This window comes from Prionailurus bengalensis, unplaced genomic scaffold, assembly GCF_016509475.1.
Source record: "Prionailurus bengalensis isolate Pbe53 unplaced genomic scaffold, Fcat_Pben_1.1_paternal_pri Un_scaffold_75, whole genome shotgun sequence".
NCBI classification, from domain to species: domain Eukaryota; kingdom Metazoa; phylum Chordata; class Mammalia; order Carnivora; family Felidae; genus Prionailurus; species Prionailurus bengalensis.
The window spans coordinates 80,797-99,262 of NW_025091175.1; the positions used below are offsets into that span (position 1 = coordinate 80,797).

The 18,466-nt window shown below is 39.7% G+C and overlaps 1 protein-coding gene across 1 annotated transcript in view; it reads left to right on the plus strand.

The window, feature by feature from the left end:
- Positions 1-6,289: 6,289 nt before the first annotated feature.
- Positions 6,290-18,466, plus strand: part of LOC122478531 (probable cation-transporting ATPase 13A4) — a 50,746-nt gene continuing 38,569 nt past the window's right edge. Inside the window, exons 1-6 of the mRNA XM_043572083.1 lie at positions 6,290-6,487; positions 8,999-9,060; positions 12,927-13,077; positions 14,709-14,795; positions 15,015-15,168; positions 16,317-16,428. Coding sequence (XP_043428018.1) covers positions 6,290-6,487; positions 8,999-9,060; positions 12,927-13,077; positions 14,709-14,795; positions 15,015-15,168; positions 16,317-16,428 — 764 coding nt within the window. The remainder of the gene's footprint in view (positions 6,488-8,998; positions 9,061-12,926; positions 13,078-14,708; positions 14,796-15,014; positions 15,169-16,316; positions 16,429-18,466) is intronic.

An 18,466-nucleotide genomic window follows, 5' to 3' on the forward strand; every position in this document is an offset into this window, starting at 1 on the left:
GTCTGATGTTGATGGATAGTTAGAATATTTCTAGTCTTTTGCTGTTAAAACAATCACAATTCTTGCACATGTATCTTTTAACACAACACCATATAAGTGTGTTTATAAATATATATAAATTTTATGTATTTATATTACACATGCATATGGATATAAAAAGTACACATATGTGTGCTTATATATATTGACATAGAGACATAAAATTTTTACACCTGAAATTAATTGTAAACTAGGTATAGTGTTTTCATAAGCATCCTCAAAAGTCATCTTAAACAAGTAATACTAATTTACACTTCTCCCAACAGTAGAGTGTTGGTTATCCTTATCTTTGCCAATATAAGTGACAATAGAATTGCATAACTTCAACAACATGTTTTCTATTACAATTTGAGTAATTGCTCATGTTTTAAGCTGTTTGAATTTCTTGCACTGTGAAATGTATTCGTGTCCTTCAATTTTTATTGGACTTTTCACCTTTTTTTGTTGATTTCATGGTCCCCCTCCTACCGCGGACACTTTTTTTCACGATACTGCTTTTATTATACTTCTTAGTTGCATTTGATAGATAAATGCTCTGTTACTTCTTTTTGAAGGGCTCTTTCCCTTAGACTTCAGAGACAACACACTATCCTCTCTAGTTGCTCTTTTTCAATCTTTTTTATAGTTCTTCCTCCTCTAGTGGCCTTTGTGGGGGAAGCAGTGTCCCAAAAGAAAAACAATATGCAAACTATACAATGTATACTCTTCACCATATACAATGTATCTTCTATCTTTCTCTTCCCCTCCACTTGTGCAACCACATTTATTTCTTGGGTTTTCTTCAGAAGAAATTTTTAGGCAAGTCAAGCAAATGCAAATATATGAACCTTGTTTTTCCTTCTTACGTAAAATGTAGCATCATTTAATCTCCTACCTTGCTTTATTATTATTCGTAATAGTATGCCTTCATGGCGTTTTCATGTGTGTATATTGAGAGATTCTTCACTGTTCTCTTAGCTGTATATACCAATGAGTTCTAAAATGACTTTCAAATTTGTATATATTTCAGTCCCAAACATTTCTTTTGGGTTTGAGACTCAAAGATTCAACAACCAATTTGATTCATAGTCACTTATTTAGAGTTTTCTGTTATTGTTTCTATGGGCTGTATATGCTCCAAAAGCATTTTGTTTTTTAATTATGGACTGTAATGATACATTTAAGTTTAAGACTATTTGATTAAATATATTTCTCCCAGTGGGTTGTAAATTCCTTGTAGTATGGACTACATCTTTTTTTTTTCTTTTTCTTTTTTTTTTTTGAACATTCTATCTCGACCTCTTAGCATAGTCTTTGTCACATGGAGTTTGTGTAATAAACGCTGTGTGAATGAAAAAATGAATAAAAAGATAAATTAATAACACTGTCTTTCATTATGTGTTACTCTACTTGTTCTTAGGACATATAATTCAGATTTATAAATGAATTAATTTAGGAGGTACGGGGGCAAATTGGCAAAATGGCAAAATCAGAAAACATGAATACATTAGATGATTAAGAGTTTTAACACCTAGAACCAGATAGTTCTTTTACACAACAGTTTCTTTCTTTTTTAAAAATATTTATTCAATTTTGAGAGACAGAAACAGAGACAGAGACAGAGAATGAGTGGGGAGTGGGGGGCAGAGAGAAATGGAGACAGAATCCGAAGCAGGCTCCAGGCTTTGAGCTGTCAGCACAGAACCCGACGCGGGTCTTGAACCCACGATCTTTGAGATCATGACCTAAGCTGAAGTCGGCCACTTAACCTACTGAGCCACCCAGGAACCCCTCTCTCTAGGAACCCTTCACTCTAGATTTATTTTGTTGCTATTCCAGATATCATGTGATTTCATTTGAAAAATATTCAGTATATATGCAAAATATAACAATTCCTTTTAAATTTCTTTACCTAAAAAAATAGCTCCATAATTTAAAAAATCAAATATACAGAAGTATTCAAATTTTCTTAGTTGAATCACCAGTGTGTGTTTATACATGTATATACATCTTCAAATCAGGATCTAAGTAAAGTCCACATACTGCAATTGATTGATAAGTCTCCTTTAGTTTATTTTAAAATGATTTTTTAAATGCTTATTTTTAGAAAGAGAGAACATTGGAGAGAGAGAGAGAGAGAGAGAGAGACAATTCCCAGCAGGCTCCACACTTTCAGCATGGAGCCGACTCTCACAAACTGTGAGATCATGACCTGAGCCCAAATCCAGAGTCAGATGCTTAACCGACTACACCACCCAAGGGCCCCAAGTCTCAAGTTTATTTTAACTCTACACATTCCCTCCTCCATATCTTATATTTTCCTTGCAAATTTTTTTGTTGTTGTTGAAGAAAGGAAGTGGTTCATCCTGTGGGTTCTACAGTGTGGGTTATGTTGATTGCATATTCATAAAATTATTTAACTTGATTTTCTATTGCTTGCAATTCCTGTAAATTGGTAGTTAGATCCAAGGCTTGAGTTTTTGGCAAGAATACTTCATAGTTGATATAGTGAACTTCTTTTTTTTAAGTTTATTTATTTATTTTGAGAGCGAAGGAGAGAGAGAACTCATGAGCAGGGGAGAGGCAGAGAGAGAGAGAGAGAGAATCTCAAGAAGGCTCCACACTGTCAGGGCATATGTGGGGCTCAATCTCAGGGTGGTGAGATCATCCTGAGCTGAAATCAAGAGTCAGACCTTTCACCAACTGAGCGACCCAGGCACTCTGATATTGTGAACTTCTAAAATGGGAGGTGCATACTATCTGATTATCTTCTTTTTGTGACATTAGCAAACAAATGTTTATGACCTAGATTTACTATTTCATTAGGAGTTTCAAATTTCTACTTGTATCATACCATCTTCACATACTAAGTGGAATATTTCAGTAAAGAAAAACCCTCCTCAACTATTTCATTACCCTGAGATTCAGTTTGTTTAAGAAATAAAAGATTAATATTTGATTATTTTTTTATGTACCAGCTTTCAAAATAATGGGTTGATCCTCTAGCATTATCCAAAGGATTTTTTTTAGAGTCAATATGGATGTATAATGTTTTTTTAAAAATTTTTTTAACGTTTATTTATTTTTGAGACAGAGAGAGACAGAACATGAATGGGGGAGGGGCAGAGAGAGAGAGACACAGAATCGGAAGCAGGCTCTAGGCTCTGAGCCTTCAGCCCAGAGCCCGACGCGGGGCTCGAACTTGCGGACCGCGAGATCGTGACCTGAGCTGAAGTCGGACGCTTCACCGACTGAGCCACCCAGGCGCCCCTGGATGTATAATGTTAAACGTTGTTGGTACATTTCTCTCCATGGCAATTTTTATTCTTACTGTGCTCAAATTGTCTCATCTTTGGCCGTTGAGTGCCTCCTCAGGTTGGCTTCTGAATTCTTTTGCCATGACTTCAGCAGTCTTTGAAAATTTTATTGCTTTCTGATATGGTATGATATTCCAAGTTCATCTGGAACAGTTCTGCTCTAAACCTGGACACATCCATTTTTCCAAAGAGCTCTTAGTCATGGTAGTTAGAGACCTCAAACAGTGCACTAGAAGTGCTCTTTTCTACGTGTTAGTCACTGTTGCTAGGCCTTTTTAAGAGACAGAGGTAGGAAATAATTTTTTTTAATGTTTATTTATGTTTGAGAAAGAGAGAGAAACAGAGTGTGAGCAGGGGAGGGGCAGAGAGAGAAGGAGACACGGAATCCGAAACAGGCTCCAGGCTCTGAGCTGTCAGCACAGAGCCCAACGCAGGACTCGAACTCACGAACCGCGAGATCATGGCCTGAACCGAAGTCAGCACTTAACTGACTGAGCCACCCAGGCACCCAGGAAATAATTTCTTAAAGATACAATACATTATGAGTTCATACTGGCCTTTCTAATTCAAGTTTAGAGCTATGGGCTTTTTACTTAACTTTGTTGATTGTTGATTGTTGATTGTCTCTCCTTTCTCTATCTCAAGTGTCCTGATTCTCAATGATAGCAACAAATTACTCATTTGCTCTGTTCCTTATACACACTAATCTTAGACTAGCAAACCAAGACACCCTGCAGGAATATAATTCCTAAAAACAATTTCATGTTTTGTTGGAATTCTTCTTTTCTCCCACTTATGATATGCCGTTTCAAATGTACAAATTATACATTTTTTTAAAAAAATTATGTTTCAGAGTTACTCAAAATGATTCTTCTCTGTTTATGTCAACAATTTGATAGGGTCATCCCATTCATTTTGCCTTAGGTTTTTAGTGTTAGCTTTTCAAATTTGTTTTTTGTATTCCTTTATGTAGATATTATACACAAATATATATTGTATAAAATATAAATTTATAAATTTAATAAAATTATATATATAATGTATAAATTATAAATTAGATAAAATGTGTATTATGATTACATAAACTATCTGCATGGTTCAAAAGATCTTAAAGGTCTTAAATCCATAAGACAAGACATTTGGGAGAGTCAGGCTCCTATCCCTCTTTTTTTTTTAATTTTTTTTTCAACGTTTTTATTTATTTTTGGGACAGAGAGAGACAGAGCATGAACGGGGGAGGGGCAGAGAGAGAGGGAGACACAGAATCGGAAACAGGCTCCAGGCTCTGAGCCATCAGCCCAGAGCCTGACGCGGGGCTCGAACTCACGGACCGCGAGATCGTGACCTGGCTGAAGTCAGACGCTTAACGGACTGTGCCAACCAGGCGCCCCCTATCCCTCTTTATCTACCTTGTGTAATCTCTAGAAGAATCATTTTTGTTTGCTTTTGATTTATTCTTACATTTAACGGATACAAAAATTATATACAATATCCATATCTGTATCGCATGTATACAGAAGATTATATATATTTATACTGCTGTTTAGATGACAGGGATATACCATACACATTTAACTTATATTTCCTGGTGTGTATGTTTTACATGCTTTATTTTAATTGAAGTATAGTTGACATAGAATGCGATATTAGTTTCAAGTGTATTTATATACTTAACTGTGTTTCATAGAGAGTCTTTCATAATGGGATACAGAAATAGTTTTCGTGTGTGATTTCAGCTGTATAGTACTCTTGTGTATGGCGGAGCCATTGTTTATTCAACCAATTCTCTATTGCAGTATGTTTTTTATTGTTGTTTTTTTAGTTTTTACTATTACAGATAGTGCTGAAGTAAAAAGGCTTGTTTGTGCATATGTCTTTTCATATTGCCCCCAATTTATCTTTGGCATTGATTTCGAGAAGTAAAATTGCTGAGTTAAAGGATGGTTGTGTGTATGCACTTTTGCTAGGTACATATTGCTAAATTTCTTTCCATGGAGATGGTACCAACTTGCATTTGCACCAGAAATTGTGAGAGTGCCTGTGTCTTCATGGCCTTGTCAACAGACTATGCTGGCAAACTTTTAGATTTTTCTAGATAGATGGGCAATGTTATATGTATTTATTTTTTTTCTTTTTTAAGGGAATAACGTGACTCTTACAGAAATGTTTCCAGAATAGTTCAAATAACTTTTTCCCTGAGCAATTTGAGAGTATGTTTCCAAACTAAGGCTCCATGACTCTTACATAGTTTAGTGTGTGTTTCTTAAAGACAAGGACATTCTCCTACATAAATGACAGTGTAGCCGTCAATATCAGGAAGTTAATATTGATATATTAATAGAAACTGATGCTCAGACCCTATTCGAATTTTCCCAGTGGTTAATCATGTTCTTAATAGAAAAGGATTTGGGATCACACAATGGTGTTGTTCAACATATCTCTTTATTTTTCAATCTTCCCTTGATTTTCATGACTTTGATTCCTTTCACTCTGATTATTTTGTAGAAAGTCTCACAATCTGGATTTGTCTGATATTTCCTAATAGTTACATTCAGGTTATGCATTTTTGGCTGGATATCACAGAAGTGATGCTATGTCCTTGTTGCTTCCTCTCAAGTGCTACATAATTTAAATTTGTCCTATTACTGGTGATGTTAATTTGGATTACTTTGCTAAATAGTACCGGCCAGGTTTCTCCACTATAAATTTACTCTTTTCCCCTTTGTAATTAATAAATATTTTGTTGAGAGATACTTTGAGACGATATAAATAAACTATCCTCATTAAATTTACCCACTAGTTGTAGTACCCGTTGCTATTTCTTGGCTAAATTATTACTTTGATGGTTGCCAAATGGTGATTTTCTATTTTTATCTTTTCTCCTACATTAATTGTAATGTTACTGTAGGAAAAAACTATCTACCAGTGATAGATAAAGCAGTCAGAGTGACTTTATGTCCCAGGAGCCTCCAGATGAGGTGGTGAAGAAAGCCCTTGATGTCATCACAATTGCGGTCCCTCCTGCTCTACCTGCTGCTCTGACCACAGGTATTATCTATGCCCAGAAGAGGCTGAAGAAGAGAGGCATCTTTTGCATCAGCCCCCAGAGGATCAATGTATGTGGACAATTAAACCTTGTCTGCTTTGACAAGGTATGTGTGTTTCACCCTCATTATCATTGCCATTTTTATCATCGTTGTCATCGGGTAGAGGCGCTTCACACTTTTCTGGGGCAGGAAACACAGGATGTGTTATCTGCCTTCCTTTTATCTCTGGTTGGATGCGTAATCTAGGAAAGGCACGTCTCGAGCTTCCAGATTCTGGGGTTTAGAAGAGGGAGAGTAGGTACTGAATAAGCGGGTCTTTGAAAGTCCTTCCAGCTCTAGTATTTTCTAAAACACAGTTAATTAAGGTAACATTCTGTCCCTCCCCAGACAAAACCACATACAAGGAACAAAACTTAAACCCTTCACTATGGTCCCTGCTTGACCACTACCATGGTCAAGAATATTGCCTAGCGTATAGTCAGTGCCCAATAAATATTTATTGGTTTAATAATGAATAAATAAATAATGGATAATAATAGACAATGATGAATAATGAATAATGCATAATGATGAATAAATAATAATTAATCATAATAAATAATGAATAAAAAAGGGAAGAATTTATTTAACTGTATTTTCCTTGGGCAGTTGCACTTGGCTATAGGAAAGCTCCAATCAAATCCTTACTGTATTTTCCCATCTGTAGTATATTGCTTAAAATTATTCTTGACTATATGCCAGTTATTCCCAACCAGCCTCTTATTCTACCTCCTCCTGAATATATTCTTTCGGTCTGGTGTCTGCCTATACTGAGTGAGGGGAGGGGCTGTGAGAGGGTAAGGCAGGGATGATGGGCTGTTTTGTGTCCAGGTCTTCATTTATAAAGGGGATTGATGACTGCAGACAGAGGTCAATGCCTTTGAAAGGAGTTTAACATTACAGTTCTCCTGGTAAGGAAAGGCACAGTCCTATGGGCCATGGGAGGAATGGCAAGTTTGGATAAGGGATCTGAGGAAATGCCTAGACCAGGGCCTTTACTGGGGTCTCTACGGGGAAGGCAGGTCAGGGCAGGGTAAACAGCTTATGACTGGCTAGTTTGAACGATTTGGGTGAGCTTTGGGCTGCAGGGTGGTCTCTGGCCCTTGGCCCCAGGATGATGAAGGCAGAGGACTATTGCCTCCTGAGGAGTAGGGGCCAGGTAGATGATTAGTTTGCATGTCAAAGGCACGCAGAGTCCCTTACTATCTCTAAGAATTGGCTAGCCCAGGAGATGGAGTCTTTCCTTAGAAAGGTTTTTTAAGATGTCAAATCATCATAATATATAGAAAATTAATACAACACAAGGGTATAATAGGCAGGTGAATATGGGCAAATGAGTGGATTTAGGAAAGCAATAGAGCCGGTGGTTTTGACCAGAGCAAGACGTCAGTAATGGGAGAGGTTTGTACACCTTTGCTATCTGGCTAAGACATTTGTACATACCTTTCAGGCAGTGCTGAACCTTTGAAAGTGGTTTTTGGTTCTGTTTTTGCTTTTTTAATTGTTGTTCTCCTTTTTCTTACTTTTGTTGTGGCAAAATGAACATTCCATAAAATTTACCGTTTTGACCATCTTTAAGTGGCTTTAAGTGCACTTACATTGTTGCGCAATCATCACCGCCATCCATCTTGAGAATTGTTCTATCTTCCCGAATGGAAACCCTGTGTCCATTAAACAGGACATTGAAGTTCTTGAGGACAGAAAAGTAATAGGATCAGAGCTATATTACATGGTTACTGGACTATCAGAGAGACCTACCACGATCAGAAGGCTAACATGGCTCTTGCCAGCATTTCTGAATTATTTTGTGATCCAATTAGCATAACAAAGAAGAATGTTCTATTTGTGGGGTCATCTCATCCCTGCACTTGGCAAAAGAAGCAGGGGTGGGACAAATCATTATGACATGAATTTGCATAAAATAAGTAATAATTAGGGGTAATTATCATAATTTGCTCTTACTCTGTCAGACATTAAATCAAGCACTTTATTTGTATTATCCAATTTGACGTTCACAATAACCTCATCCGATTATAAGCACATTGTACAGGTAAGGGCTCTGAGGTTCAGAGGGATTAAATAACTCTCCCAGGTCATACAGCTAGTGTTTTAAACGAGTCCAAGCTCTTCATCATTATCTTGTACGGAGAGAAATACCAAAAAGCACCCTCTTTAACCTAACAGGTGTCAAAGAGCAAACCACCTGTTTAGAGCAGGGAAAAAGTCTACTCCCATTACTTATTTCTGATGACCTACTTTTATCTTCTGCTGTAAAACCTGGGACTCACCCATTTTATAGCTCTTACAGGCTTACCAAGACTTTCCCATTAGATCCTCACAACCAGCCTCTGAAGTCTGTAAGACAGATACCGTTTTCTTCCTTTATCGCCAGCTTGGTGGGTGGTACAACTGGTAGGAGCCGTCCAAGCTTCTGCCGAGGACCCCAGGATTCCCACCTGACTGTGTCCTTCCTTGAGGTGCTGATTTCAGTAACGTGTTTGTGACATGTATTTCCCTGTTAAAACATACCTTAGGGGCTGTCGCTTCAGAGTAAACCGAGCTCTCGTTTCTGTTTAGACAGGCACCTTAACAAGGGATGGTTTGGATCTCTGGGGAGCTGTGCCCTGCGATAGGAGTGGGTGAGTACCTGGGACTGAATGCACTGGAGTTTCTCTTTTCCCAGAGAAAATACTCTGCATTTTCTCCTGAAAATTAATAATGAAGACATTTTGGCTTCAGAGCAGTCGGTTGCCAGAGTGCTTCATGTAATGTCTCTTTGGAGCACTTCCAAGTCTTACTGAAACATGCATAGCTCCCTACACCCTATCCCCTGCCCCATTCCACTCGCAAACCTAGGAGACAGGGGTTTCGCGTCTTTGCTAAGATGTGATTTGTAAAACCATTTTTAATTTTTTTTTAATGTTTATTTATTTTTGAGCAAGCAAGAGGGAGAGAGAGAGAGAGCAGGGGAGGGGCAGAGAGAGAGGGAGACACAGAATCCAAAGAAGGCTCCAGGCTCTGAGCTGTCAGCACAGAGCCCGAGATCATGACCTGAGCCAAAGTCAGATGCTTAACCAACTAAGCCACCCAGGCACCCTGCAAAAAAATCCTAAAACTGTAATTTGCTGTCAGCATATTAGTGAGGGGCCTGAAGTTGACCCAGTGTACCTGATTTGGAGAATACCAGGACACGGTCCCTCAGGGAGGTAACATTCCTTCTACAAACTGAAGCCTTTCAGTTTGCCTGGAAGGAGAACACTGCACTGACTTGTGCACAGTGAGTTTCAGGAAGAGCAGCAGCCGTGAACCCGTAGCTAATGCACTAATTTTCCTTGGTATTGCAGTTCTGGAAACTCCACCTTTTGGGTGCAGGGCAACTCCTCCTTTCTGGCCAGAAAAGACTCGGTGTTTGGCAATTTTCAGCTCGGGGTGGTATGATTTGCATGGCTCTCTTGTGTGGCCCTCTTGTGGGCATGTCTGACATTGCACCCCCTCCCCCCCCCCGTCTGCTTTTTGTGGTCACTACCTCTACTTGCGAACAGAACACGAACCATCTGACTTTTACATTTTTTTTTTAAACGAAAGTATTTCCCCGGTATCCTCACATCCTCCATCAGAAAAGCATCTAATACATAAAAGGTACATTGTGGTTCTTCTTATATGCAGGTGACCTATAATTTATCCACAAAATATTTTAATTACATGTGTGTAATACAGTCTTATATGAAAATATTATTTATAAGCAAGTCTATTTCCTGGGTTAACAAATAGATCTCAGTGCTTCTAGCCACTTTGGTCCACAGGAGAAACCTCTTATAAATATTAAACGTTCTCAAGTTCTTTTCATTTTGTCTCAAACATAGATTTAGATATAGACCTGGTCTTCCTGTTCATTTGTATGTTTCCGCTTCAGCTTCCACAAAAAATGTATGTTTTTGTTCAAATGCGTGAGCATCCTGAGAGTAGTTGGTCTTTTATTTATATTTGTGTTTCTAGTGCTGTAGCACAATACTAGGCACATGGGCACACACAAGAGGTGCTCAGCAAAAGTTTAATTAAAATGAACTTACTATGTTCCACCTTTTTTTTTTATGTTCCATCTTTTGAATGCTTTTCCACTTATTGAATTCAGGCATCTTCTTATTCACAAAACTTTCTATTTCTAAAAGTAACCTGTCAGGGGCGCCTGGGTAGCTCAGTCGGTTAAGCGGCCGACTTCAGCTCAGGTCGTGATCCCGCGGTCTGTGAGTTCGAGCCCCGCGTCGGGCTCTGTGCTGACAGCTCGGAGCCTGGAGCCTGCTTCTGTTTCTGTGTCTCCCTCTCTCTCTGCCCCTGCCCCGTCCGCGCTCTGTCTCTCTCTGCCTTTCAAAAATGAATAAATGTTAAAAAAATTTAATAAATAAATAAGTAAAAGTAACCTGTCAAATTGAAATAAAAACATTGATACAATGTTTATTATTGATTAATTAAGCCTGCTACTCTTGCTTCCTAAAAGGGAAATTTAAAATTTGAAAAGAAAGATAACATCAGAGAAAACCTACTCAATACTAGGTAGAAGTCAGCATCTGACTTACAGGCTATTAAATATCTTCTTGTAAAAGGTAAGCTCATCTTTAATAATTCTTTTCCAAAAAGTCCTGCCCAATGTGCCAGATACTTCAAGAACCATTAGAAGGCCACCTGGGCTACTTGAGCAGGATCAATCATAAACATTCAAATAAAAATACAAGGACAAGGATGAGAGAGAGTTCTATTTATTTGTTATACAAACAAGAGTTTGGCCCAGTCCCCAGGAACTCAGAATTATATATTCAGAATTACGTAGCAATGACAATATGTGTGCCATCTTAAAAATAAGATTTTTTTCCCTTAATCTGTGTTTGCTTTTCAGTGTGAGCTTAAGCATCTGTGTTAATCACGCTGCTGGTGATTGCTTAATGTGTACTAAAATACTGGGGGACGTGTTGGAAACCACTAAGACCACTTGAACTACTGATATATAATAATAAATATAATCAACAGGGTCAGTAATCAGCCAAGAGGTTTTTGAACTTGTAGGGAAACTTGAATGAGGAAGACAGGAAGAAATACGCCTGGATTATGAGTTAGCTCTGTGATGGGGAGGCTTTCAGGAATAAAAGGCTAGAGCAAACTAAGGCCATATGTAAAGAAATTCAGTGTCCATATCATGGGAAATAATAATCTGATCCTGGAGAACATGTTTTAAGACAAAATGTGACACATAAAAACTTTTCCAGTAATGAGTAATTAGGGTGGTAGAGAGGTCTGGAAACTGCACATTGGAGGCACAGCTAGAGGCCCTATGGTAACCCCAGAGGAAGAAGAGATAATAGGGCCACAGCTGAGCTGGTCCACAAATCTGAAACAAGAGCATGTAGACTCTGGCCGCTTGGAAGCACCTGCCCCTCTGAGGTCCCCCATGTACGATGGGCTGCTTTGTGGACCACCTACGATACTCCACGTGTAAGACACGACAGCAAGGCTTCAAAGGACATGCATCTAGTGAACCTGAGGCCACACTTGACTTCATCTCTGACTTAGTGAAAGAACCCTGCATGTGACAATTGGAGTTGTACCTCAGTAGGTTTTAGACGAGGCTACTTTCTATAAAAAAATGATGGTGATGATGGACGCTAGATGTCAGGATGGAAGAGGGGGACACAATGTCCTTTTCAAAAATGCTTTTTTTTTTAAAGTTCTTTATCATTGGGGCGCCAGGGTGGCGCAGTCGGTTAAGCGTCTGACTTCAGCCAGGTCACGATCTCGCGGTCCGTGAGTTCGAGCCCCGCGTCAGGCTCTGGGCTGATGGCTCAGAGCCTGGAGCCTGTTTCCGATTCTGTGTCTCCCTCTCTCTCTGCCCCTCCCCCGTTCATGCTCTGTCTCTGTCCCAAAAATAAAAATAAACGCTGAGAAAAAATAAATAAATAAATAAATAAAGTTCTTTATCATTAAAGTCTTTCGGTTTTCCAGTAACTAACTCATTCATTTATTCACTCATACATTTGTTGAGTATCTGCTGTGGGCCAAACATCAGATATGTTGGAGAGAAAGATGGAAAAATGTATGCCTGCCCCGAAGGGTTGAGTGAAGGAGATGCACATATACACACACAGCCATACAATGAGCTAGCCTGTGCTTCTCACCGCATTGGAAATGAAGTGGTCTGGTAGTTGGGGTGGTAGTGGATGTGTTTCAAACTAAGGGTGATACTTCTAGTTTTTTCTATACCTCTGGGATTAAATCAGTGCCAGAGAAAGAGCAAGGAAAAGAAAGAGTTTGAAACAAACCTCAAAGACCTTTCTCACGCTTGCTGAATTTATAGAAGAATAATGGCTAAATAAAGCATGATTAATTTGGGGGCATTAGAAGATGCATGCTAGTGTAACCATGCATGCTGCAGTAAGTTTTCAACAGATATTTACTTCCACAAGCTCCATTTGAGCATGGATGGATAGACTGAAGGCCCTTCCCTTTTCTCCTTCAGGTTCCAGGAAGTCCACAGCTTTGTGTCCGGCAGGTCTTTGCCATGGGGCCCGCTGTGTGCGGCCATGGCCAGCTGCCACTCTCTGATTCTTCTTGATGGGACCATCCAGGGAGATCCTCTGGATCTCAAGATGTTTGAAGCCACTACCTGGGTAAGATCCTGCTCTGCAGAGAACCTAAGAAGCTTCTTCAATGCCAGAGCAACACAGATTTTATCATATTCAATACTTTCAATATAGAGAGAGGTACATGCAGTAGTGATGGACAAACTAATCTAAGTCTGTTTTCCTCATCTGTACAATTTAACTAATAACAGTATCTCCATTGTGGCGTTATTATGAGGATAAATGGAATGATGCATTTAAAAAAAAATCCCTGATAGTATGCCTGGGACATTGTAAGTTAACCATATTCATGCAATTACTCTATATCTTCCAACTCTTGAGACAACATAATTGCTGTATAATTATTTTCCAACTTTTGAGCAATGTCTGGCTGTAAAGTTTTTTAGAACATGGGGATTAGGAAACAGCACTGTCTCCACTGCTTAGGATAACTCATTGTTACCAAAAGTTTTATTCCTATTAATTGAATATTGACTTTGTTTCTAAGACTGGAAGAAATAAAAAGGGAAACCGTGAAAGAGCTTTTGTTGAGATTTTGAAGTAGATTTAAGAGCAAAACGTATAGTTCAGGACCAGGTCTCTGGTTTCCCGGTTCCCGTTTTGGCTCTGCTCTGACTGCTTGACCCTGTGAAGGCATCCCTCTTGTTAAAGTGTTGGCTCCCATGACCTTAAAGCAAAAGGGTTTGCATTAGATCAGCAGTGTTCATATAAAACAAACAAACAAAATGAAATAACAGAGCTGGAATCTTTTCTCCAAAGGAAACCTATTCAGAAACATTCTATTAAAAAACCAACAGTTGGAGTTGCTGTGGTTGACATAGAAGATAGACTCTGTGTAGTACAGGAAACACTCGCCACAAGCCCACTCCTACTCCCGGAAGCCCTGTGCAGTTCTAGGCCTCAGTGATCCCCGCGTGCTACCCTGCTAAAGGAGACAGTCTCTAGGGTCCCTTCCAGCGCTAGTGGGATATGGCTCTGTAGCAGTCTGATGTCACTCTGCCAGTCCCCCCATTTCTTCTGGGTTACTGTTTTTCTGTATCTTTAAGTAGGAATTACCATTTCCTTTCTGAGATTATTTCAGCTGCTGGATGATATGATTACAAAGCATTTTGACATCTTTGGGTAAAAGGTTCCTTTGACTATAATTTAGGGTTATTATTACACCAATTACTGAGCGTTTACTGAACGCTAGCCATGTACATCACAGTCCCTGCCCTGCCTGGCCCTGAGGACTATCGATTCAAATTAGACAGAGAAGGAAGGGTGGGAACAGTGTCGAACTCCGGGAAAACAAAGACAGTATGGTGCTTGCCTCACACAAGCCTGCCTCTTCATGCCCACTATTTTCAAGTTAAGCTTTTCAGAAGCGGAGAATGAACCTTTATGCAGCACATTCCAACAGAGAAAGCAGGATAAATTGCATGAATAATTCAGAGGTGTCTGCCTTGCAAGTTCTGTGGCATTTCCAATGCACTCCGCCCCCCCCCCCCAGCCCCGTGGCAGAATAAGTCTGGTTCACCTCCATCTGACTGAGGGAGGTGACACTGAGAATATATCAAGGTGGCCTGAGGATTTTCTCAAAGAGGGGGTTTGAGCGTGGTATCAGTGGACGAATAAGAACTGAATCTCTACAAAGAAATATCCCATTTGTGAAACAGGAGATGGCGGTTTCTGGGGACGATTTCCACATCAAGGGAGTGCCAGCACATGCCATGGTGGTTAAGCCCTGCAAAACAGCCAGCCAGGTAAGCCTTGCCTGCTATCTGCCCCCAAATGCCCAGACTCAAAGGGAAATTTTTGAAGGGAAAATTTTGAAGACAGACGTGTCTTCTTTAAATTCCATAGGTGAAATTGCTAAGACCTTGCTTCCCGTATTTGCTAAAATAAGAATTGAGGGAGTAGTGAACTCTGACTAGCTAGAAGCTATGTTGGTATGTCCCTCTCCATTCCCCCTCCCTCACCAGGTCCCGGTGGAAGGAATTGCAATCCTGCATCTGTTCCCATTCTCATCAGCACTGCAGAGGATGACAGTCATTGTCCAAGAGATGGGGGGTGACCGGCTGGCATTCATGAAAGGTGCACCGGAAAGGGTGGCCAGCTTTTGCCAACCTGAGACAGGTAAGCGAATAGACTTGTGATTCAACAGACGGATCTGTTATTTCCAGCCTAAATGTGTCCCATCAGCACATGATCTATAAATTTAATTGCCTACTGGCCGTTGCTAATTCGGAAACCCAACTGGCATCCCAAACTCAATACTTCTCTTTCTCACTTCCTGTCTTTTCCATCTTGGTGAATGGTATTAAGAATTTCTGCCGCTACTCCCAATTTAGGACTCAACCCTGATTCCTCCCTCTCTTTCAGAGCCTCTATTTTATCAATTGCTAATCCATGGCCCTCTCATTCCATCCACCCAGACCCTCATCACCTTTCCCCTGGATCACTTCAGTGTTTGGTGAATCCTGGTCCCAGGTTCCCCTACTCTGATTCACCCTTCATACTGTGGCCAGATAGGTTTTTCCACCACATAGTATAACCGTGTTGTCACTTTCATGCTGCTATTCTTTCGGTCACTTCCCATAGGTTCCAGGATAGTCTCAGACTCCTTTAGGATCACACATAAGTCCTTCATGATCTGGATCCTATCACACTTTCCAGATATGCCTTGCCACTCCTATCCTCTCTCCTCATGCTTCCCCCGAGCTGAACTCACTACTCAAGTCTTGCTGTCTTGTGTCTCTATGTTTGAGCATATGATGCTCCCTTGGCCAAAATGCCTTTCCCTTCCTTCATCTACCCACTTCCCGGCAGTATGATACAAGCACCTCGAAATGTTTCTATAGCACACAGCAATTGCTTAGATCTCATTGCACTGGCAATGATCTCATTCCACTGGTTGTTACTAACCCGACAGAGATCTTTAAAGCAGGGTCTGCCGTTCAGTCTCTGTAGAGCCAGTATCTGACACATACATGGTAAGTAGACTCTCAATGAATGCTTGCTGGTCAAACTGGAGAAAAAAGAATTACACACGTTTCCCATCTTTTTTTCTTTTTTCTTTTTTGGTCCTGCTTTTTTCTCATTTCAGCTTCACTGGATCCCAACCCTGACAGTATAATTATATCTAGGGTTCTCACTGACTTATTTGTGTATCTTTTACGAGGTGTGTTTTCTTGGGAAAGAGTTGGATCTGTTTGTAAAGAATTTTTCCACCGGTATCAGCGGAATAAATGTTGCATACTAATCTTGCCTTATTTTCTGAACAGTACCAACTAGTTTTGTTAGTGAACTTCAGATTTACACGACACAGGGCTTCCGGGTCATAGCACTGGCCTACAAGAAGCTAGAAATGGATCATCACACCACTGCCTTCACCAGGTAAGTAGGGAGGATTTGATAAAGCGGAATGGGTTGCTGGGCAGTGGACTGGGCAGTGGACTGAACAACACAGCTTGCTGGATTGGTGTGCATAAAATGTCTCTAAACTTGGTAAACAGGGATATAGTCATCCCTGTCCTGCCTCAGCCACAAAGCTGATGTGAACACTGGGAGAATTTCTGAGAAAAAACTGTATAAACTATAAAATATGACATCATTGTACAGCTTTGTAAAAATAAACATAGGAAATTAACTGTTTCAGAGAGTTTGAAATGGTGGTGACGACCCTGTTTTGAAACAAATACAAGTAGCTCATTTTTTGTTAGAGTTAGCAAATTAGTTGCTAGAAAACATAACATCTGTCTGAAAAACAATTGATAAATTTGCAACTTAATGAAACAAATGAACAGAGCTTAGACTTACACAGAATCAGAAGAGCCATTCAGGAGGTAGTTTTGAGATGTAAAAGAGGTGCCTAAAAACTAAAATGGACTCAAGTATTTATGCGCTCAAATTTGTTGTTGTATTTTCCACCATTTATAGGCTACCTTGTTTATTTCACCTTCACTGCCATGTCCAGTACTCCGTGTCAGCTTCTGGGGGTAACACTGCTGTGGAGATAATCAGGACTTATTTTGTTATTTTGAATCTTGAATTTGGGAGGTCTAACATACTTGTGCTCAATCCTATCAGATTCAACACTCCTATTGTCATTATATTTTGTACCACTTCCTTTAAAATGAAATTCATATGTAATTTGATTGGCACGTATTTTCTATAAAAATTGGGGCGTCTGAGTGGCTCAGTTGGTTGGGTGTCCAACTTCGGCTCAGGTCATGATCTCACGGTTTGTGGGTTCAAGCCCCGCGTCGGGCTCTGTGCTGACAGCTCGGAGCCTGGGGCCTGCTTCGGATTCTGTGTCTCCCTCTCTTTCTGGCCCTCCCCGACTCATACTCTGTCTCTCTCTGTCTCTCAAAAATAAATAAAAATGTAAAAAAAATAAATAAATAAAAATAAAAAAAATAGAAATAAAGACCATGCCCTGTGATATAGTAAACATAGAAGCAAACGTGCAATTCATGACAAAAAGTCATATTCCAGTGAATGCTCAGCTGACTCCACTAAATCTAAATGAAGCGATATGTTGCTTGCCCCTGTGTGCGGAATCACTGGGATGACTGATACAGGTGCATTTACATATTGGAGTTGCAAATACTGCCAGCAGTCTTGCTTGCTGTCAGCGAGGTGACTCTGAAATGGTTACAAACACTTGGTAAAACTGAATCAAACAGTACAATCTCTTCTCACTTTACATGGCAGTTACATTTCTGAAAAATTCAATAGAATAACAAAAGTGTGCAAAAAATACTTTGTGTTTATATGTAAAACACAGCACGGGGGAAGTATAACAATTTATATTTGTTTAATATAATATTAGTAGTATTAGATATGCTATAATAACACAGTATGCCATATAGTATAATAATAGTACATTATAAACAGTATAAGCCAGTACTGAAAGTATAAATGATTTTTTAATGTCCATGAATGGATGACCTGTAAAACATTCAAGAGGCATGTGAGATGCAGGGGAATTCTTCATGGTGCATTGGTCATTGCAGGAAATCTTGCTTGGATGCCTACAAGGTTTCCAAAATGCCTTCTAGAGGCAGCACCCCTCCTGCTGAAAACCACCAACAGGGTCCAACTGTGTCACTTCGTGAATGGATAGTGGGGTCCAGAGGGGGAAATGGCTCATCAAAGATTACTGAGTATTGGAGTCCTGAGGCCGGCTTAGATTGATCCTGAAAACTCGGGCTATTACAACTCTGGGTATTTGTTGTAATTTAATTGACTCGGGCCATTAAAGTTACTCAAGTCAGAGAGCTAAGAGTGTGAACTTTGAGACTGGATCTCACATTTGAAAGAAAGAAACAAACAAACTTGGGGTCAGGTTGTGGCAGAATTGGGAATGGAACTTTGTTTCTTGAGAACCCATTGACAGATATATATTAAGACTCTGGCTATTATGCTGCCA